Consider the following 20,664-nt stretch of genomic DNA (forward strand, 5'->3'; position numbering starts at 1 on the left):
TCAGCGGCGCCGTACCCTCGATCGCGTCTAGCTCCGATCGACTTACCGAAATTCAACGGGAATATCCAAGAATGGGAAGCTTTCTTCGACAGTTTCAAGGTGATGGTACACCAGCAAGACAGCTATTCACCAGCTCATAAATTCCACTACCTACGATCAACGTTAAGTGGACAAGCACTAGACCTAATAAAGTCTCTACCAATGACGGATGCCAACTATGGATTAGCAATACAAAAACTTCAGCAGCGATACGACAACAAGGTTTAGTAATCCAAACACATATTCGGGAGATTATGAATAGTCCTCGAGTACAGTCTGCCACTGCTCAAGAATTGTCAAGGCTACAATCACATGTCGCCGCGCACTTAGCAGCATTAGAAGCGCTAAGCATGCCTATTAAACATTGGGACGCATGGTTGGTAACTATTCTAGTGGAAAGAATGGACGGAGCATCCAGTCATGAATGGCAACTCCGACAAAGGAATACAGAGTTACCCAAATATAATGAAGTGATGGAATTTTTGGCAAGCCGCAGCATCGCCTTTGAAAGCTCGGAAGCCCTAGCGATTAGGGTAAACGAAACCAACCACTCATCGAAAAGGGCAAGTCAAGGAACCATTAGCAAAAGAATAGCACTGGCGGCGTCATCAGAATCGAAGCGTGATAAGTGTAGCCTGTGTGAAGGATCACACAGGCTATATGCCTGCTTGAAATTTAAGGAACTATCCGTGTCAGATCGATTTAATCATGTGCGTGGGAGGCGTTTATGTTTCAATTGTCTGGCGCCACATCACATGTCTGATACATGTCGGTCTAAGTATTCTTGTATAAAATGTAGACGAGCTCATAATACTCTGCTACACTTTGAAGGGCATGTTCAAGACGTTACGTCTGCAGTTACTGACCCAAAAGATAACGAAGCCGCATTTAACGTCGAAAAGGGTTCTGATGGAGATCAAGTGTCATTATTAGTAAATTACAAGAACAGTCACGTGTTTCTGTCAACCGCGGTTGTACTAGCAGCTGATAAATTTGGTAATGACCGTCAATGTCGGACTATATTGGATAGTGGGTCTCAGGTAAATTTCATATCCAAGAGTCTGTACAACAAGTTGCAACTGCCGACAAGGTGTTCAATTCTGCCAATAAACGGTATTGGATCAAGTCACGTGCAGTCAAGTTCCTGTGTGGAAGTGCAACTCAAGTCAAGAGTGACAAATTTCAGCTTAAATCTATCTTGTTATATATTGCCGGTAATCGTGGACACACTACCCGCAGTAGCCTCCCCAGCGCATGGTTGGAATATACCAGAAGAACTAGTAAAGGGCTTGGCGGATCCGATGTTTTTCGAGGCAGGGTCAGTAGACTTGCTTATTGGGGGAGGCTCGTTCTTCGATCTTTTGGACCCGGAACGAGTTCATTTGGGAGTGGATTCACTGTGCCTGCAAGGTAGCAAATTCGGCTGGATAGTGACAGGTGAAATTGGTGTAATTTCTCTCCCGGGCGTTGCATCGATGGGACAGTTGTTAGAAGAAGATTGGAGAGCGTTGAAGGACAAAGAAGATAATCTATACGGACGGCATTCAAAAACCAATCTCAAGTTGTCGGAAGAGAAGCAGACCGTTGAACATTTCAAGGAGAACACAAAGAGGGAAACGGACGGCCGGTTTATCGTAAGATTGCCATTGAAGCCCTTAGTCGAAGAGCTCGGTGATACGCTGAAAATCGCAACCACCCGTTTTTTAAGTGTAGAAAGGAGGCTAATGCGAGATGAGAAGCTTAAAGGGGAATACACTAGATTTATGGAGGAATACCTTGCTCTTGGGCACATGGAAGAGGTAATTGATGAAGATCAAATACCTAAGCGATCATTTTACCTACCTCACCATGCAGTGATTAAGGAGTCGAGCCTAACCACTAAGGTCCGCGTTGTATTCGATGCTTCTGCAAGGAGTTCGACTGGTGTTACGCTCAATGATGTTTTGATGTGTGGACCAAATGTACAGGAGGATGTCTTCTCCATATTAGCAAGATTCAGGAAGCATCAATACGTGCTAACATCAGACATCGAAAAAATGTTTAGACAGGTAGCAGTTGCTAAAACAGATTGGGATCTCCAGCGAATAGTGTGGAGGGCAAACCCCAGTGGCCCGCTGCGCACGTTCCGACTCACCACCGTAACTTATGGGACAACATCGGCATCATTTCTCGCAACTCAGTGCCTAGTAACCTTAGCGGAAAATGTGAAAGAATCCTACCCTGATACAGCTCAAATAATTGGAAGAGACTTTTACATGGATGACCTCATGACAGGAGCTGACACCGAAGAGGAATGTTTGAAGTCGCAACAAGAGATAAGTGATATTTTGAACTCCGCCAAACTCAAATTGCGAAAATGGTGTTCAAATTCTGTGAGGGTATTAGATAAGATAGACAAGGTTGAGGACGACCCGCTCTTTACCCTAGAGATTAAAGATGGAAGTACTGTGAAGTCTCTGGGTTTAGGTTGGAAACCATTAGTAGATCAGTTTCACTTCAACATCTCCATAGATCCGTCGTTGAACAAATGCACAAAGAGGTCACTATTATCTGATTTGAATCGTGTCTTTGACCCACTTGGATTCTTATGCCCTGTCTTATTAAGAGGAAAAATGTTTTTGCAGCAAATATGGTCGATGAAAATAGATTGGGACACGGAACTTTCTTCTGACATTCTAGGAAGGTGGAAATCATTCATTAGTGACTTACAGGATCTTAAATGTTTATCTATCCCAAGGAAGGTGAAACCGTTGTCAAAGCATCCTCCCGAAATACATGGGTTCTGCGACGCCTCCCAGGAGGCATATGGAGCTTGCATCTATATCAGGACGAGAGATAATCAAGGAAAGTGGAGTTCACAGCTTCTTTGTGCAAAGACAAGAGTGTCACCGCTGAAGGAATGGACCATACCTCGACTAGAGTTAAGTGGCGCCTTGCTGCTAGTGGAATTAGCAAACAAGGTCGCTGAGTCATGGTCTGTTGAACTACATACATTCCAACTGTGGACAGACTCATCAATAGTATTAGGGTGGCTAAATAGTCAAAATACACGGTTAAAAACGTTTGTAGCTAACCGAATCAATCAAATACTAGATTGTACCAACGTTAAACAATGGCACCACATTAGGAGCGAGGATAATCCAGCTGATGTGGCATCAAGGGGATTAAAGCCGACAGAAATATTACATTGCACTAAGTGGTGGAATGGACCTAGTTGGCTCACAACAGAGGAACACAATTGGAAAAATGAAGCTGAATCAATAGTCAAAGAAGAAGACCTGCCTGAGATAAGACCAATTCGTCTTGCGCTAATAACGACCAGCATAACCAGTGATTTGCTGCCCTTATATTCAGATTGGATCAAGCTTGTTCGTGCAATCGCTTGGTTAGGAAAATTCATAGAGTTCAGGCGAGCCAAGAAAACAGGAAGCACGTTACCACGGTACCTTACAGTAACAAATCTCCGCTTAGCAGAACTTAGATTAATAAAGGGAGCGCAAGCCGACGAGTTTGGAATAGACCTTACGAATCTCCTAGCAGGAAGGTCAGTTCGGAAAGGAAGCGTTCTCAGAACCTTGTGCCCGTTTATTAGTGAAGATGGAATAATTTTGGTTGGAGGGCGACTTGAAAATTCTGATATTGCTGAGACTCAAAAGCATCCAATAGTATTACCCTCAAAGCATAAGTAACAAGATTAATCTTCGAAGATCAACATAGAGCATTGCACCATTGTGGACCCCAAGCTCTTTTGGCCGCTGTCCGACAACGTTATTGGCCACTACGAGGTAGAGTAATGGCACGATCTGTAGCATCTCGCTGCGTCACCTGTATTCGCTCAAGGCCACGATTCGAGAACCCAGTGATGGCACCTTTGCCGAAGAATCGCGTGCAATTTTCAAGACCGTTCACAACAACAGGCGTTGATTTCGCAGGACCCTTGCTGATCCGAAGTGGCATACGTAGAGTAACAGCAATAAAAACTTGGATAGCAGTATTTGTATGTTTCACAACCAGAGCGATTCACCTAGAGGCAGTAGTTGGACTCACAAGCGACGCATTCATGGCATCATTGCGACGCTTTATGTCCAGACGAGGGAAATGTAGGAAGATATATAGTGACAACGGAACTAACTTCGTAGGTGCGCAAAAGGAGTTGTCCAGTTACGTGGAAGGCACTGAAGATCTCATGGCCCGGGAAGGGGTAGAATGGCACTTCAACCCACCATCAGCCCCTCATTTCGGTGGCTTATGGGAGAGCGCCGTAAAGAGTGTAAAAACTCATTTAGTTCGCGTCATCAAGGATACACGGCTCAATCTTGAAGAGCTACAAACGCTATTATGCCAAATTGAAGCGTGCGTCAACTCTCGACCTATGACTCCATTGAATACTGATCCAAGTGAGCCCAATGCCCTGACACCCGCCCACTTCCTAGTAGGCGGTACCTTGTTGTTACCAGCGGAACCCGAGATACCACAAACCGAAGTAGCGCGCTTAAAACGTTGGAAATTTGTACAAGGTCTAATGCAAATATTTTGGAGACGATGGTATAGCGAGTACTTACCACAGCTTCAAGTCAGGGGAAGATGGTTGACCTCAAAAAGGGGAATGGCAATAAATGACGTGGTAATAATAAAGGAAGATTGCACTCCACCGACAAGATGGAAGTTGGGAAGAATAGTCAAGGTGCACCCAGGAGGCGATGGTATCGTTCGTGTAGTGACGTTACGTACTATTACCGGAGTTGAAATGCAAAGGCCTGTCGCTAAGCTATGTCGGCTCCCACTGGAACAAGAAGTTGAAACTTCATAATTTTCAACGGGGGGAGAATGTCGCCGCCAAGACGTCCCTATATTATTATTATTATCGCGTCATTATTATATTATATTATACATCCCGCTGCCGACCGATCACACACACACGCACGCGCATTTTAATGTCATTTATATTATTGTTTAAATTTGTATTTGTGAATTATATAGTATATAATAGTAAGATTAAGCGCAATCAGCCGCATTTTTATGTCTTCCGTCGGTCCGCGGCGGCCGTGTATTATTTTAATTATGTTAGTCGTTCTTCTCCAGCGTTTCATGCCATAACGCACTTTTTTGTCACGTGCGCTAATCGACGGGTTTATTTTGTTTGCAAAGTTGCAATTTGTGGGCGCGAATCGCCACATTTTTGTTATACTACACGTACGGTTTCGTGTGCGCAAATCGCTACCATTAAACCATTTGTTCATTATTATATCGCAGGCGCGAATCGCCACGGTCTATTATATTATATTTTATTTTATTGGCACTAATTGTCACAATCTTATTGTTTTATTATATTATTATATCTACGGCGCGAATCGCCGCATTAATATTCTATTTTATTTTATTGGCACTAATTGTCACAATTTTATTGTTTTTTTTATGTTTGTTATTTATATTTTTGTTGTTTGTGTGCAATTATTATATAGGTGTCTTTAGGTAGCGGCTGGCCAGCAATGCTCCACAAATTGTGAGTTTTTATTTATTATTATTATTATTTATATTTTTACCTATAGGTTTATTATTGAATATTGGTCGCATTAATAAATTATCATCGTTATTTTGGTTGTGCCGAACCGGCAAATATTATTATTATACTATACATATTTTTAACTGTTGGGCCAAAAGGGCCGTAAATTATTATCATAATTATTATTTATTATACTATAACCTTTTACAAAAATTTCTACTGCGTTACCATTTATTTTGAATTACCATATTTTTATCATTTACCTCTTTGTTCTTAGCTATTAGTTGTTACACACGCATACAAATATACACACATACACACACCACCGCACACTAGCACTCTCAGATCTTGCTCGGCGAACCTGTCCACTTTCTGTTGAGTGCTATACATATATACACACATTTTACACAGGTCGGTCGGTGTGTGTGGTACGAAGTATTTCGGTGACCGGGCGCGCGTATTATAATTATACGCACCCGGCCCGCACAAATGCATTCATTCAAGGCTTGTGTCCCTTGTGTTTTGCCTACAATTTATTTAAACCACATAATCACCCTACATAAATAATAGTATATTTTATATTATATATTTATAATATATCCTACATTCATAACTTATTTACTCTTTATTTTATTTTATTTTTGCGTTATTACATTATTTACCTGTTTCATAAATGCAAGACTTCTTTTTACTGGAAGTCTGTAATTTGTCTTTGAGATACTTTTAATGTAACTTCATTATCTAAATATATTATTTTAAATTATAAATTATAAAAAAAATTGTATAATATATTTGACTAAACACAATTTTAATTGAGTTTTTAATACTAACTATGTGCATTAAACTTTTTAGGAATGACTCCAGACATAAGCCTGTTATGATTTGGTCTGGTGAAATCGTGTACATTAAAATGATCTTCACACAGATACCTATTTTTAATTTTTTTCGGTGACAATTCATCTAATGCCATGTTTTCTATAAAAATAATATCTTATTTACACTGCATTAATCTTAGTCATTTCAATTAAAATGTATTTAACTTACCCGAATTAAGAATCCATTTTCTACACGTCTCTGTATCTGTAAAAAATCTTTACATTTTTCTTTTACAATTAGATCTATTATTCTTACAGTTAGAATAATTACAGGTTCCGCCAGGCATATTAAGAATTTGTAATTACAAAAAAACCAACAAACAATTTCACAATTTCACAATTCACAACACAAATTTAAAAATTAAAACAAGTTGTACTAATTACTAAGAAGGTAGTAGAAGGTAGAAGGTAGTAAAGTTCGTTAAATTTTTTTTTAAATACCTTCATAGATAGGTATTTAGTTTGTCTTTTCTTGTAACATATAATATCCGTGTTCTTTTTAAATAACATTTTTGGCGCTCTATGTAGAATTTATACAATAAATTTGTATCATTAATATGGTCATACTGCATTTGCTATCCGCGACAAATTAAGGAATACGACATCTATCGGCTGCTATCCCTTTGCGCATGTCACATATTTCAGCTATAGATGGTTTCTTTATACTATCTATACTCAATTGTAATACTTACTTATATTGAATGGTTCACGATAAAAAAATCGCCCTCCATACAAATTAGTGATTTTGAATTTGATACAAAACAGTTAACCAACCACCCAGTATGTTTCAAAAAAAAAAAAGAACCTGATATCTTCTTCAAACAATCATTCACAATGCGATACCTACACTGTAGTATGACTTGACATACAACAGAGTTCACCCATAGCATGATACACGTATTTAGCATGTACATACAATGATTATATTTTTCAAAAAAACTTATCTTACTTACCTTGCTACTTATTGACACTTACCTTGCTCCTTATGGGCACTTACCTTGCTACTTATTGGCACTTACCTTGGCTACATATTAAACATTTTAATTTTTCTGAACTGATGTCCCTTGGCGGTGCTGAACACCCCCATCTACCACTAATTTTGGCACTGTAATTTTACTAATAAATTACTACGAATTTAACATTTAAGTTAAAGTTTCCAAAAATGTAGTTAAATGTACATGTAACTTATTTTTCTCCATTTGTCCCAGCTCTTTTCTGCTCCCGGCAATGCATTAAGTTGCTCTGCGATAACTTCCCATTTTTGTTTTGCCAATTTTTGGGTAAAGGTTTGGGTAAATTTACCAGCACTCAACACAGGATCTTTGGTCATAAGTTCAACCAAAGATTTCATTTGCATTTGGGTGGGCCTTGATTTAGACATGATTATTTAAATGCTCTACACTACAAATTACAAAGATCTCAAAATACACTAGGTAGTAAAAGAAACTAATACTAGGTAAACTGTAAAGTAAATAAAGGATTTTTTTACTATTTAAGTGCTTATCACTCGAGATTAAAATCATTGATTAAAGATAAAACTTATCATTTGCATATTTTATAATTTATTTGAGGTTAAAATCTAGATTTTCTGTTATTACCACAATGGTTCATTCGATTACTTTATCGCATGCGACAAGTAATAAAATCTTATCGATTTCAGTTCAAGAATACCGATTATATGTCGCATGCGATAAGAATTTGTCACTGTCGACAAAATGTATGACTTTTGTCGCATGCGAGAATTAGTCGTATGATTTCAAGAATCGGCCTCCAGAGGTCATTAATGAAGTAGTTTTGAACGGAGGAATAGAAATGCATGCTGATGCTACTTTTAAAGTAGTGCCGTCTATGCCTAAGTGCTATCAGCTATTTAATATCCATATGATTATTCAGAACCACGTAAGAAGTTTTCACTTTAACTCTACTATAGGTACCAATGGTACTTATATTCCTATTAAATTGTTTTTACATTGTAATAATTGCACTTATTTTGTACCTATCAAATTTATAGTCAATTCCTGTTTGCTACGTGTTAATGGAAAGTAAAACCCAAGTGGCATATCAAAAGGTCATAACCCATTTTAAAACAATATTTCCAAATATTCAGCCATCAAAAATAATGACTCATTACGAAATTGGTTTGAGAAATGCGTTTACAAATGTGTATCCCAATGCAGAAATAGTTGCATGTTGGTTTCATTATGTACAGGCAAGTAATTAGACACAATGTTCAAACAGAATTAAGATTATTATTTTTATTATTATTATTTTAAATACAAAGCCTCGACTGTATTAGACATTGGCTGCAAGCAGTGTGTTACATGTTAAATTTTAGTACATCTTAAGTAGGGCTCGTTAAATATAAAAAGTTAAATAGTGCATATTTTTGCATACCTATTTTAAGTGTAAAAACATATTTGGCATTATAGTTCGCCTATTCAGTGGGGCCCATTATCTTTTCGAAAAAGTAAACAACAATACAATAGTAGATTTTTTAGAGTTTAGCATATATTTTTTTATAAAAAATACGTTTAAACAAAAAAGTATTTGAATTTTTTTTTGTTTTTTATTTACTTTCCAATTTACAAAATTGTAGTATTTATTTAGATTATTTTTATTTTTGTGCAATCATAGGTTACATAATATACCACAGATTTTATAATAATATCAATGTTATAATGACAACAAAGTATTGATCTTTAAAGTTAGGTTTTTGAGTGTTATAAAATGTATAAAAATTAAAAGAAATTAATTCGGATACAAAATTATTATATTTAATTTTTTCAAAATTGACCTATGGTTTTTTTATATTATGTATATTTTAAGTGCATAATTTAAGTATATAAATGGATAAATAAAGAACAATCTAAAATAATGAATAAAAAAAAATTATATATTTTTACTTTTGTTCTGGTTAAATGGTTTTGTATAATTTTGTGTCTGATGAATTTTAGTATTTTTAGATGTTTATAGATTCCATTGTTGGGCATTAAGAAATAATAATTATTCTAATTTATTTTTTTGTTAGAGTTTATGGAAAAATATTAAAAAACTAAACTATACTATAATATATAGAACAACGCAGTTGCTAAATGTGCCTTAAAATGGTAATGGTACTCGCACTGCTTCCTGCAAATGAGATTGATTTGGGATTCCAGGAAATAAAAAATCACGTAAGAATTAATAACATTAATCAAACAAGATTTTTCAATTATTATTCTCGGTAAATATTAATTATACATTTAATTAATTGTGGTTCTCAATGATATTCATAATATATATTATAAAAAGTAATTACATACCTAATATAAAATATGCATGGTTTTTAATTATTTTAGTCATTGGCTTATTGGGATAGGACCTAATACTTTTTCTGTACATGACCAAGCTCGACGCACTAATAACAATATAGAAAGCTTTCATAATACATTAAAAGATAAATTTCAAGTGTGTCATCCAAATCTATGGAAAGTATTAGGTTAGTTTTTGTTTATATATTTGTATAATATGTACGTGGGATTAGAATGAATGACGTTAGACGAACACAATAATCTTAATAATAGTCTTAGACTCAATATATTTAAACAGTAAACTTAACCAACAACTGAACAATTCTAACAACAAATTACAACACACTATAACTCGTCGGGCATCGCAACATCACTGTTCTCTCCCGACGGGTCACCACCAACGTTGCCAGAAATGATTTATGCGAAAACCGTAGAATCAAGTCGAAATTACCGTACGGTACCGTACAATATAAAAATACAAAAATATCGTACTAAATTCTATATTACCGTACCAAATCTTTAGCAAAACATCACAGAACCGTTTGTGATAACATTATAACATAATATTATTATCAATTTATTTATTTTGAAATTTGTTATCATATATTTTAATCGCATCTTTATATTTTGATATCAATGTAAAATAAATAAACAAAAAAATATTAGTGTGTACTGTGTAATATTCTCTAGTTATTTTATTATATTCTAATTCTTCATGACTTGTCAAGACAAATAATAAACAAAACAGCAGTAAATAGTGAGTTAATAAAAATAAAAAATAAAATCACAACTTGTTTGAAGTATAACTTCTATAACATTAGGTAATTAAGAAATTTTCAAACGTGTTTATAATATAAATAAGAACATAATAATAAAATATAGATTAATCAATAAAGTTAAGTATTATTAGTAATCATCTAAAATAAAGTCATCATTCTTTTCAATCTCATCAGTCATGGTCTTTACAGGGTACAAATTGGCAGATGTCATACAGCTAAACATTTGTTTTGGAGGTTGGAAGTTGTAGCAACTGCCATTTTTTTTAATCGATTCACTGGTCATAATAGTTGCTGAAATAGTATTAGTTATCAATTTATTTCTTGATTTAGTTTTGATACGGTTTACTTTACTGAAAATCCGTTCACAGCATGCGTTTGAGTGTGGCAATGACATAACTGATAATGCAAATGTAGCTAATTCGGTAAATTGTTGAGACTCTAATTTTTTTATTAGAATCCAAAATTTATCAGGTTCATTTTCATTAGTTATATCTTCAGAGAGATTAACTAAAGATAATAGCCTCCATTGGTCATCAATTATTTGTAATTGGTCAGTGTTCACTATCCTGGGACATTTTTGAGTAAGACAAAGTATACTATTTAAAACATTATAATCATTTCTCTTTTTAGTTGAAAGTGCAACACATGGTGTAAGGATGTTGAGAAAGGGTAGAAGGGGATCTGAAAAATCATACCTTTCTTTGATTTGTACACAACTAACTTTTAAAAATTCTACAGTGTGAGTAGAAGTTTGTTACCAAATCCTGTCTTCTTTTAACAATGTCTAGTGAAATATGATTCATTATTTTTACTCCTAAATAAATATCAGAATGTTTTAAAAATTGGTTCATACACGTTGGGTCCAATTCTGGTACAGGAGTTCTTAAAACATATTCTCTATTCATATAGATCATTAACAAATCTTTAAAAGAAATTTCCATTTTTTCATGTAAAGTATTTAAAACTATATGGTCCGTTTGAAAGTATTGATTGAGAACTGTAAACTTAGGTAAAATCCACTCGAGAAAATACATATATGACTTTGTAAATGGATCATTCAATTGATTCAAAATAGCTTCAGCTGATAATAATTTTTCGGATAGCCACTTTTCACTAAAATATAAACGAAGGGCATCCCATTGCTCCAATAATCGCTCAACTACACTAAACAAAGAAAGCCACCTTGTTTGTGAAGGGTGTAGTATTTTATGTATATCTAAATTTAAAAATGTTTGAAACTCCACAAATTGACTTTGGCGTTTGCTGCTATGGGAAAAAAAATTGTAAACATTACGAGCAAAGTCTTCCAATCGCCTTGGTAATGATTTGAATGCTTCACTACAGCATAAGTGTAGTGAATGACAAATACATCGCATAATGAATACTCCTGGAAACATTTCTTTTATTCTGCTGGACACTGAATTTTTCTTACCCATCATCGTCGAACAACCATCAGACCCGAAGCCAATAATATTCTCAACGTTTACATTATGGTTTTTAAAAGAATCAATAACGTTTATAAAAATATTTTTGGCAGTTGCACCAGCGTTTATTTGTTCAGGGTCAGGATTTTTTAAATTATATACTGGTAGCAAATCCCAAAACTGAGTTTTAACGCCACCATCTGTATTATAGCGAACAACAACACACATAGTTGAGACAGAAGCAATATCGGTTGATTCGTCAATCATAACGGAAAATTTTGATGTGTTTAGTTCAACAACCAACGCTTTTTTTCAACGGGCGAAATTACATGTTTTATAATGTTTGTCGCTTTTGTTCTTTTTATTTTTATTTGCTGACAAATTTTTGAATCTGGAAATATGCTTTTTAACAAAGGCTCAAGATGATCAATAACTAAAAACGCAATGTTATGCTCTGCTAGAAAACCTGACAATTTAATTTCTGCACTCTTAACTTGCTCATCTATTGGGTTACTTTTTTGATTAATAAACGATGACATAAATGCTTGGGAACCTGAAGTAGTGTTTTTAACCGCATTCTTGTGGACAGTACTTTTTGCATGATTTTTGATGGATGTGAGCTCAGAAATAAAACTAACCTTGCATTTTATACATTTAGCACGATAACAGTCATTGTCTGCTTTCAACCAACCTTTGAAATCTATATTGTTTTCCCAAATTGGGCGATATTTTTGTTTCCGGTGACTATTTTTTTCATCTTTTGACAATTCATGTATTTGTCGCTTTTTTTTGGTGTCAACGGTCCATCAATGTCCATAAATTCTCTGAAACTCTGTAAAAAAATAACTAATTAATAATTGTTCAATGAAAATTATGGTAGTGTATACCTCTGGTGTATCATCGTCATCGGACATTGTATTGTGCCTCGTGAGTCGCCCTTATGAGGAGATAAATGTCGTTACTCGCTTTACATTTACAATAAATTTGACACAGTACACAGTAATAATTACAAAAATAACAATATTGTTTGTAAAATCACTAACAATATCATCATTGTAATAAAACTCAACAAACAAAATTTAATAACAACCATGGACTCACAATGACTAAAAGAATTGGATATAAGACTCAGGAGTATACCTTATAAAATAAAATAGGTAGGTACGCAATATTACACACAATAAATTATTATAAAGTGTATGCGCCCAACACTGTGGGGCTTTCAAAGAATCACTCGGTATGATCCGAAAACAACAATGTCAATATGGTTTAGACGGAGCGATGGATAGGCAACTTAATTGACTCAGCCTTAGAGCAACCCTGGATAGGCAACTAAATGTGCACTATGATAACGACGACAAAGAAGGGAAACGGACTACACGGGAATGAGGAGGTAACAGGTTAATTATGGGGAGGGACGCTCTGTGGTCGAATCGATTTGGTGCAATGACCAAAGAGCTCACAACATAGGGGCCTTAAACTAACTTAAAAACTACCGATGACTCGAGACGATAAAAAACTGGAACTGGTCACTAGAATGGCGCTGACTAGAAGACCTGAGCGGCCTCTCACACACCACGGCGGGTGCTGGTGGTCTTACAAAGATTTATATGGCATACCTGACGTCGATACTGTGCACCATACACACAGATCCCAAAAACTTGTATTTTCACCGCAATAGCGGACTAAGAAAGTTCGTAGAAGGGTACGAAAAATTAATAACAATGAATGATAAGATGAAGATGCGCTCAATGCGACTTTAATATGAAGTATATACAACAAACAAAACGCTGCAATAGCGAGCACAACGAACAACGGTTTTTTTGAATCGAACGACGACAATAACAATAATAATAATAATAAGGGCGTTGGCCGACAATAATGATAAAAACAAAATAAAATAATAACAATATAGAGAGATATAAGAACAGATGATTAACCAATACGATAATCAACGACAATAGCAATACTATAATAATAATAATAATAATGATATCGCAAATGATTAGAAAAAAAGGGAGATAACAAGGAGATTGCCGGCGTCGTGGTCATTAGCATCTCGCGCTAACCCGCAGATTTGGCATATCGCTATATAACAGTAATAAATTAAGTCGCACGAATCGTCTTGGCGCGAACATAAAGTAATCACGGTTGTTCTGATGTTCATGTCGTTCATGATCATAAATAATATTGATAAATAATCAAAACATTTCATATGAAAAAAATTTAAAAATAGCTGGTATTTTCGGTGTTTTTTAAATGTTAAAATACCGTATAATTCGGTACGGTTTGAATGTCTACACCGTACACCGTACGGAAGTTAAAATAACCGTATATGTACGGTACAAACCGTACGTCTGGCAACACTGGTCACCAAGCTGCCCCGACCCGGCCTGACCGTCAACAGTGTTACCATCCCACATTCTCCCACCTTGAACAACGTCCGTCTCGGAAGCTGTGTCTTCCTCATCTGACTCCTCAGCTTGATCCTGGTCGATGGAACACCACGGCTTCATATACTCAGCGCAGGAAAAGCTTTGCTCAGGTCCTTCATGTATGCCGACTCGAAGCACCTTGTACCGTTCGTTACCTTCGCGTCCTATTATTTGATAAGGTCCCAAAAACTTTCTACATAACTTTGAACTTGGTAAGAACTGTGTTCTCTTGATGGCGACTAGATCCCCTAGTTGGTAATTGACAGCTTCCTTTCTGAACTTGTTAAACGCACGTTGCTGTTGAATCTGCGCCTTCTGTATCTGTTTCTTTGCGAACTGTCTGTTTTCTTCCTGACCTTCCTCATGACACCTAACATATTCAATCTGCACTGCCTCTTTTATTGACTGGTACTCTGGGTGGTTCATCTCTACTCCAAAAACTAATTTGAACGGAGTCATCCCTATGGAGCGCTGATATGACCCATTCAATGCCATCTGCACTTTTGGCACCTGACGGTACCACTGATCAGGCTTAGTCATACTTAATTTGGCTAATACATTTATAATGATGGTATTCAGTCTTTCCACTCGCCCATTAGCCCTTGGTACACCTGTAGTTATAAGAATGTGACGAATCTTCCGTTCTGAACAATAATAACTAAAGTCTTTTGAGGTGAATGCAGTCCCTCTATCCGACACTAGCGTTTCCGGATTATCAAAAGTAGCTTCCATCACTGCTAACTTATCAATAACTTCTTTAGCGGTGACACTTCTGGAAATAACCAGCAGAATTTGGTGAACCCATCGATTACAGCTAGAATGTATCCCTTCGGTGTTTGTGTCAGCGGACCAAGGAAGTCTATATGCCACATGGACAAAGGGGTGTCTCCCTTGTCTATGCTGTGTAGGAACCCTTCTTTTTTACCTTGCTTCCGATTAGCAAGTATACAAGTGACACAATTATTTATTACCTTGCCAATTTTATTCCTTAAATCAGCGATGGAATAGTCACGTTGTATCAAGGCTTCAGTCTTTATTATCCCAAAATGACCAATATGGTGTGCATTCCTTATCACTTCATTTTGCATCTTACATGGAACAACCAGTAAATTTTGGCCATTGCGAATCTCATATATCAGCCCTCCGACTGTTGTGAAAGTTACATCATTAATAGTCATCTGTTGTATTCGGGAATCTTCCTGCTGGGCAACTCTTAGTCGTGCTAGAAATTCACTGTGGATTACCATACACATGGGATACCGGCTCAGAGAATCAACGTGAGGCATCCGTGAGCCAGCCCTATGTTCAATAACGTAGTCGTATTCAGTAATCAGTAACGCCCATCGGGCAACTCTAGTGGCCAGTTCCTTTTTTTCTAGAGTCTTGGTAAAGGCGGCACAATCGGTCACTATCTTAAACCTTAAGCCCAGTAGGTATACACGAAACTTCTTTAACGCCTCTACTATGGCTAGGACTTCAAGTTCATAGCTATGAAACTTCTGTTGAGCTTCGGACGTCTTCTTGCTCATATAACAGATCGGATGCAATCGTTCATCATCATTATCGTTGACCTGCAGCAACACAGCTCCAAATCCAATCTGGCTGGCATCTGTGTGCAACTCGGTGCGGGTAGCTTCGGGGTTGTAGATCTTGATTACTGGCGCCGCTGATAGACATTGCTTCAAATTATTCACCGCTGCTTCCTGAGGTGGTCCCATATGAAATAGCACTCCCTGCTTCAACAAATTGCTTAGTGGTAAGGCAATTTGCGAATATCCGAGTATAAACCTACGGAAGTATCCGGTGAGACCTAGAAAGTTTTGTACGGCTTTTGCGGTTCTTGGTGGTGGGAACTTCTGCACTGCGATTGTCTTCATTTCTGATGGACTCACTTCATTGTGTCGGATACGGTAGCCCAAGTAGTCTATAGAATCCTTCAAAAATTGACATTTGGACCACTTAATGTCTAATCCATTTTCGGCTGCAACCTTTAGCACAACCCTTAATCGCGCTAGACCTTCCTCGACATTCGCTGCTACCACAATCAGGTCGTCCATGTAGGCTAACAGGTGGCCAAGCCGGATGAGGTCACGGAAAATGAAATTTACATATCTCTGAAACATGGGTGGTGATATACATAGTCCAAATGGTGTACGTAGGAACTCATACTGACCGTTGGGTACAACAAACGAGGTGTATTTGATACTAGCCTCATCTACTGGAACATGAAAAAATCCGTTTCTCAGATCTAGTGTCGAAAAAACTACTGCGCCTCGTAGCCGGTCAATCTGGTCGTCGATTAACGGCAACGGGTAACGGTCCCTCACAATTTTTTTATTTAACTCGCGGAAATCAATACAGAGTCGAAGTGTGTCATCCTTCTTTTTGACCAACACGACGGGACTGGCGTACTCCGAGCAACTGGGTTGAATGATACCCTCGGATAACCATTCCTGGATCTGCTTATCTACTGCCATCTTTTCTCTCGGCGCCAATCTCCCGGGTCGCTGGAATACTGGAATCTCATCATGTAGGACAATGACCGTTTTCATTGGGGCAGTAACACCTTGAACTGGGCGGTATGCATCGACCAATTTCTGCACTACGACCGATTGAGTTCTCACGCCTACATCCAACTCGTTGACGTTAGTGTTGATGTTCATTAACTGTTGGGCGGTACTGGCATGAGTAATGGTCACAGACTGAGGGCTTACCCTTAGCACAGCGTTAGTCTGGAATAATGGTCGACCTAAAATAATATCATACCCTATGGCACCATCGGGCACAGAATACATATCAACCTGGTAGCTTTCTCCATCCACGGTTAGTTTACATTCGAAACGACGATCCGTATGAAAGTACGCGTTAGCTGGTCCATTCAACTGCGTACGGCTCGGGATGCTGTGTATGCCACTCAACTTTTTAAAAAATGACTCTCGGCACAGGTGTATATCGCATCCGGTGTCGACAAGGGCCAACGCCTCCTGGCCAAGGATATACACCGGTTTTACAATCCTACCATTCGTATTGTAACTGTTGAACTGATAGACATCAGCGGGTCTATTCGAGCGGCTAGTAGCACCTGCATGCTGGTTATCAGACTTGGTGGGACAAGCAAACGACTTATGCCCGTACCCTCGACAGGCAAAGCATTTGGGTCCTTTACCCGCATCGGGACACTCTCGCGACTGGTGTCCTCGATCACCACAATTGTAACATCTTACTTCCGCTGGAACATTAGTTGCAGGGGCAGGTGGTATATACCTGGATTCGGCATTCCGTCTTTCGCACATCCTCGCATACAACTACAGTTTAATTTTGAATTCGGGGATGGACGTTGCACCATAAAGCATACTTTTGTTAACCACTGCATCTGGAATTCCACAAATGATGTAGTCCATTAGCGCGTCATCAGGGACACCTCCTTGCATTGCCAGTTCGCGCATTCGATACAGGTATTGCAACAACGTTTCGTCTCGCTGCTTAAAATCGGTGGAGAGCAATCGATGGACATCTGCTGATGTTAGCCGGCTACGAAATTCACTAAGTAACCGAGCGCGTAACACCGTCCATGAGCTTAAACCATCTTCTGATCAAATAAAAGCCTGCGCCGTTCCTGAGAGCAAGCGCTTACAGTAAATAAACTTGTGTATGTCTGACCAACTATACAACAAGGCCATTTCTTCGAAATCGTTAAGCCACTTCACCACTGAACAATGACCATCGCCCGTAAAGGGTGACAATGCGTCTTGGACATCGCAGAATTTAATCGTATTGCCATTTGGAGCTTCAGTCTCGAGGTGAAAACTACTAATGCTCGGTGACTGCTTCCTGGCTGCTGCCTTCTGTTTACGAGGAGGCATTATGCAACCGAAATTCTCACGATCACACAATACGTAAACAACAATTAGCCGTAATCACGGTTAGCGTTTTATCAATGATAACAGTGTATCACAACTCGTACAATCACATCAGCTGATACAGGTACCACGGTACTAGTACGATAAACTTCGATGATGATAATCGACAATTTGAGGTTATGTAAATGGCGATATACAACAATCTACAACGCACCACGTTTTTCCCGCGCACAAAACAACAAAGGCGTACCATGTACGTGTCGTACGACAGTCCAGCACACGACTACACGAGTTATTTCACACGCCGAATTTTGAACCACGCACTATTACCTATACGAACGGCACTCATGAACAAAACAATCGGCACGAGTCTATTCGTCCAGCCTACACGATTCAGAATAACGATTCGATTACTATCCCGGACAGGCCCCCAAAATGTGGGATTAGAATGAATGACGTTAGATGAACACAATAATCTTAATAATAGTCTTAGACTCAATATATTTAAACAGTAAACTTAACCAACAACTGAACAATTCTATCAACAAATTACAACACACTATAACTCGTCAGGCATCGCAACATCACTGTTCTCTCCCAACGGGTCACCACGCTGCCCCGACCCGGCCTGACCGTCAACAGTGTTACCATCCCACATGTATAATGTATATGGATCTTCAATTTTATGTTACAAGTTACTTATTTTAGGTCATTTAAGTGACTCCAGTAAAGTACAACATATTGTTATTGAACAACTGGCAAGAGGAATGCAAGTCACGCGATCAATAAAACCTAAATATATATTGAATTCCAAACGAATCAAAATGGCAAATGATCAACTAACCCTTGGTATAATTACTAGAAAAGAATTTTTAATAAAATGTTCTTATGCAGTTGACGGCTACATTTCAAGAGAGGGAAATTCGACAAGATATTTTGAAAATATTGGTATGTAATATGTATATATACTACTTATACTTGCTGGCATATTGTACTTATTATAGTATTGCATATTGTACCTGTCTACTAACATTTTAAATTATTTGATTGTTGTGAATATATAATATTATATAGATGGTAATGAAGTTGAAACTTCTTCTGAAGATGAAAATGCTGCACTACCGTTAATTCCAGTACAGCAAGTTCCACTCAATGAAGAAAACATAGGTAGGATAAAATATCAATATTATATATTTATTTTTACAGTTACAGTTTAAATTACTTTAAATTATTTTTTGATTATTGATGTGATAGATTATGACCAAAACGAACAAGTAAATGAAATTGAGAACAGCGATTCTAATGATAGTGCTTTTTCAATTGTGTTAAGACCTAAAATAAGGGAAGCAGTGGTATCTAATGAACCTATTGTGAATGAAGGTAATATATTTATTTATTTATTTTTTATTTTCACTAATATATTATAACCTACCATTGTAACTATATTTTGTATTATTTGATTAAATTTGATAATTTTATTGTTTAAATATTGCATTATTCATTGTTCACAAAAGTATATTTATTATTATTATACGTCTTATAAGTATTATACTTACTTTTCAAATTTAAGTTCATAATAATGTCAATAATAATAATTTGTTGTGTTTTTTTATATCTTATTATTGGATATTTGAATCAATAAATTTACAACTTCAAGAGCTTCCTAACAGAGCTATAAATGAAAACCCTGAGCCAGAAGAACATAACTGTAAGACAAAAAAAAACTTTTATATTGCTATATTTTTTATAATCTATATATTATATTTAAATTCTATTCTAGGGGATGAACGTGATTTTTTTGTTCCTGAAGATTAAGCGTTAGAAATGTGGCAGGAAGTGTATGGTAGGGATGAACCCTTGGATATTCCATATGTCCAAGTTAATCGTAACTATCAAAAAGGAATTCTGAATAATGAAGTAGTTTGTGTCGTGTGTAGAGATAGTTTAAGAACACACGCACTAATACCTTGTGGTAACAAAGTACTGTGTGAAGAATGCGTCAACCAGCTACTTGATAAACGTTGTCCCATTTGCAATACTGAGTATACTTTAGCTATTCGCATCTGGGAATAGTTCTTTTTTTATTTGTTATTTTTAACATTTTTTTTTGTTGTTTAAAAAAGTGCACTTATATAATATTGAAAAATGAAAAATAAATGTATTATGTTTATCCCAGAGTAAGAACATTGCTACTTATTTTTAATTAGATACTGAATACAACAGTTTTCAGTTTGTTTTTTGTTTGCTTACTTTTTCTTTCTTGTTGGACTGGACAGCATAATGCCATATTCTCATAATTATATAACTCATAATGTTAACTGTAAAATATAAGTGTTATAAGTTAAAAATGTAATATGCAGAATAAGGAAATAATGTAGACAAGTTATAAGTGTCTCACTACAATCAGCTGAAAATGAATATTCAATTTTCAACAGCATTTGAAAAATATTTGGGTGAAC

General features: G+C 36.8%; 3 protein-coding genes across 3 annotated transcripts; all 3 read left to right on the forward strand.

Annotated features, from left to right (window-relative positions):
• The first annotated feature begins 293 nt into the window (after positions 1 to 293).
• LOC126554397 (uncharacterized) lies at positions 294 to 3,728 on the forward strand. Its single transcript, XM_050209472.1, has one exon. It carries the CDS (start codon positions 294 to 296, stop codon positions 3,726 to 3,728), a length of 3,435 nt encoding a protein of 1,144 aa, XP_050065429.1.
• A 104-nt stretch (positions 3,729 to 3,832) lies between these two features.
• LOC126554398 (uncharacterized) lies at positions 3,833 to 4,849 on the forward strand. Its single transcript, XM_050209473.1, has one exon. It carries the CDS (start codon positions 3,833 to 3,835, stop codon positions 4,847 to 4,849), a length of 1,017 nt encoding a protein of 338 aa, XP_050065430.1.
• Positions 4,850 to 8,019: 3,170 nt separating this feature from the next.
• Positions 8,020 to 20,020, forward strand: LOC126554399 (uncharacterized). Its single transcript, XM_050209474.1, is given in 11 exon segments — positions 8,020 to 8,053; positions 8,192 to 8,316; positions 8,429 to 8,626; positions 9,446 to 9,501; positions 9,503 to 9,640; positions 9,756 to 9,895; positions 18,914 to 19,153; positions 19,280 to 19,372; positions 19,460 to 19,585; positions 19,863 to 19,913; positions 19,986 to 20,020. Coding segments are annotated over 11 exon segments (1,236 nt in total).
• Positions 20,021 to 20,664: the final 644 nt, after the last annotated feature.

This window comes from Aphis gossypii, unplaced genomic scaffold (genome assembly GCF_020184175.1).
Source record: "Aphis gossypii isolate Hap1 unplaced genomic scaffold, ASM2018417v2 Contig00482, whole genome shotgun sequence".
Lineage (NCBI taxonomy): Eukaryota > Metazoa > Arthropoda > Insecta > Hemiptera > Aphididae > Aphis > Aphis gossypii.

What these genes read in the sequence shown, in the direction of transcription:
- LOC126554398 (XM_050209473.1), top strand. Translation starts at nt 3,833, where the DNA reads ATGGCACGATCTGTAGCATCTCGCTGCGTCACCTGTATTCGCTCAAGG.
- LOC126554397 (XM_050209472.1), top strand. Translation starts at nt 294, where the DNA reads ATGAATAGTCCTCGAGTACAGTCTGCCACTGCTCAAGAATTGTCAAGG.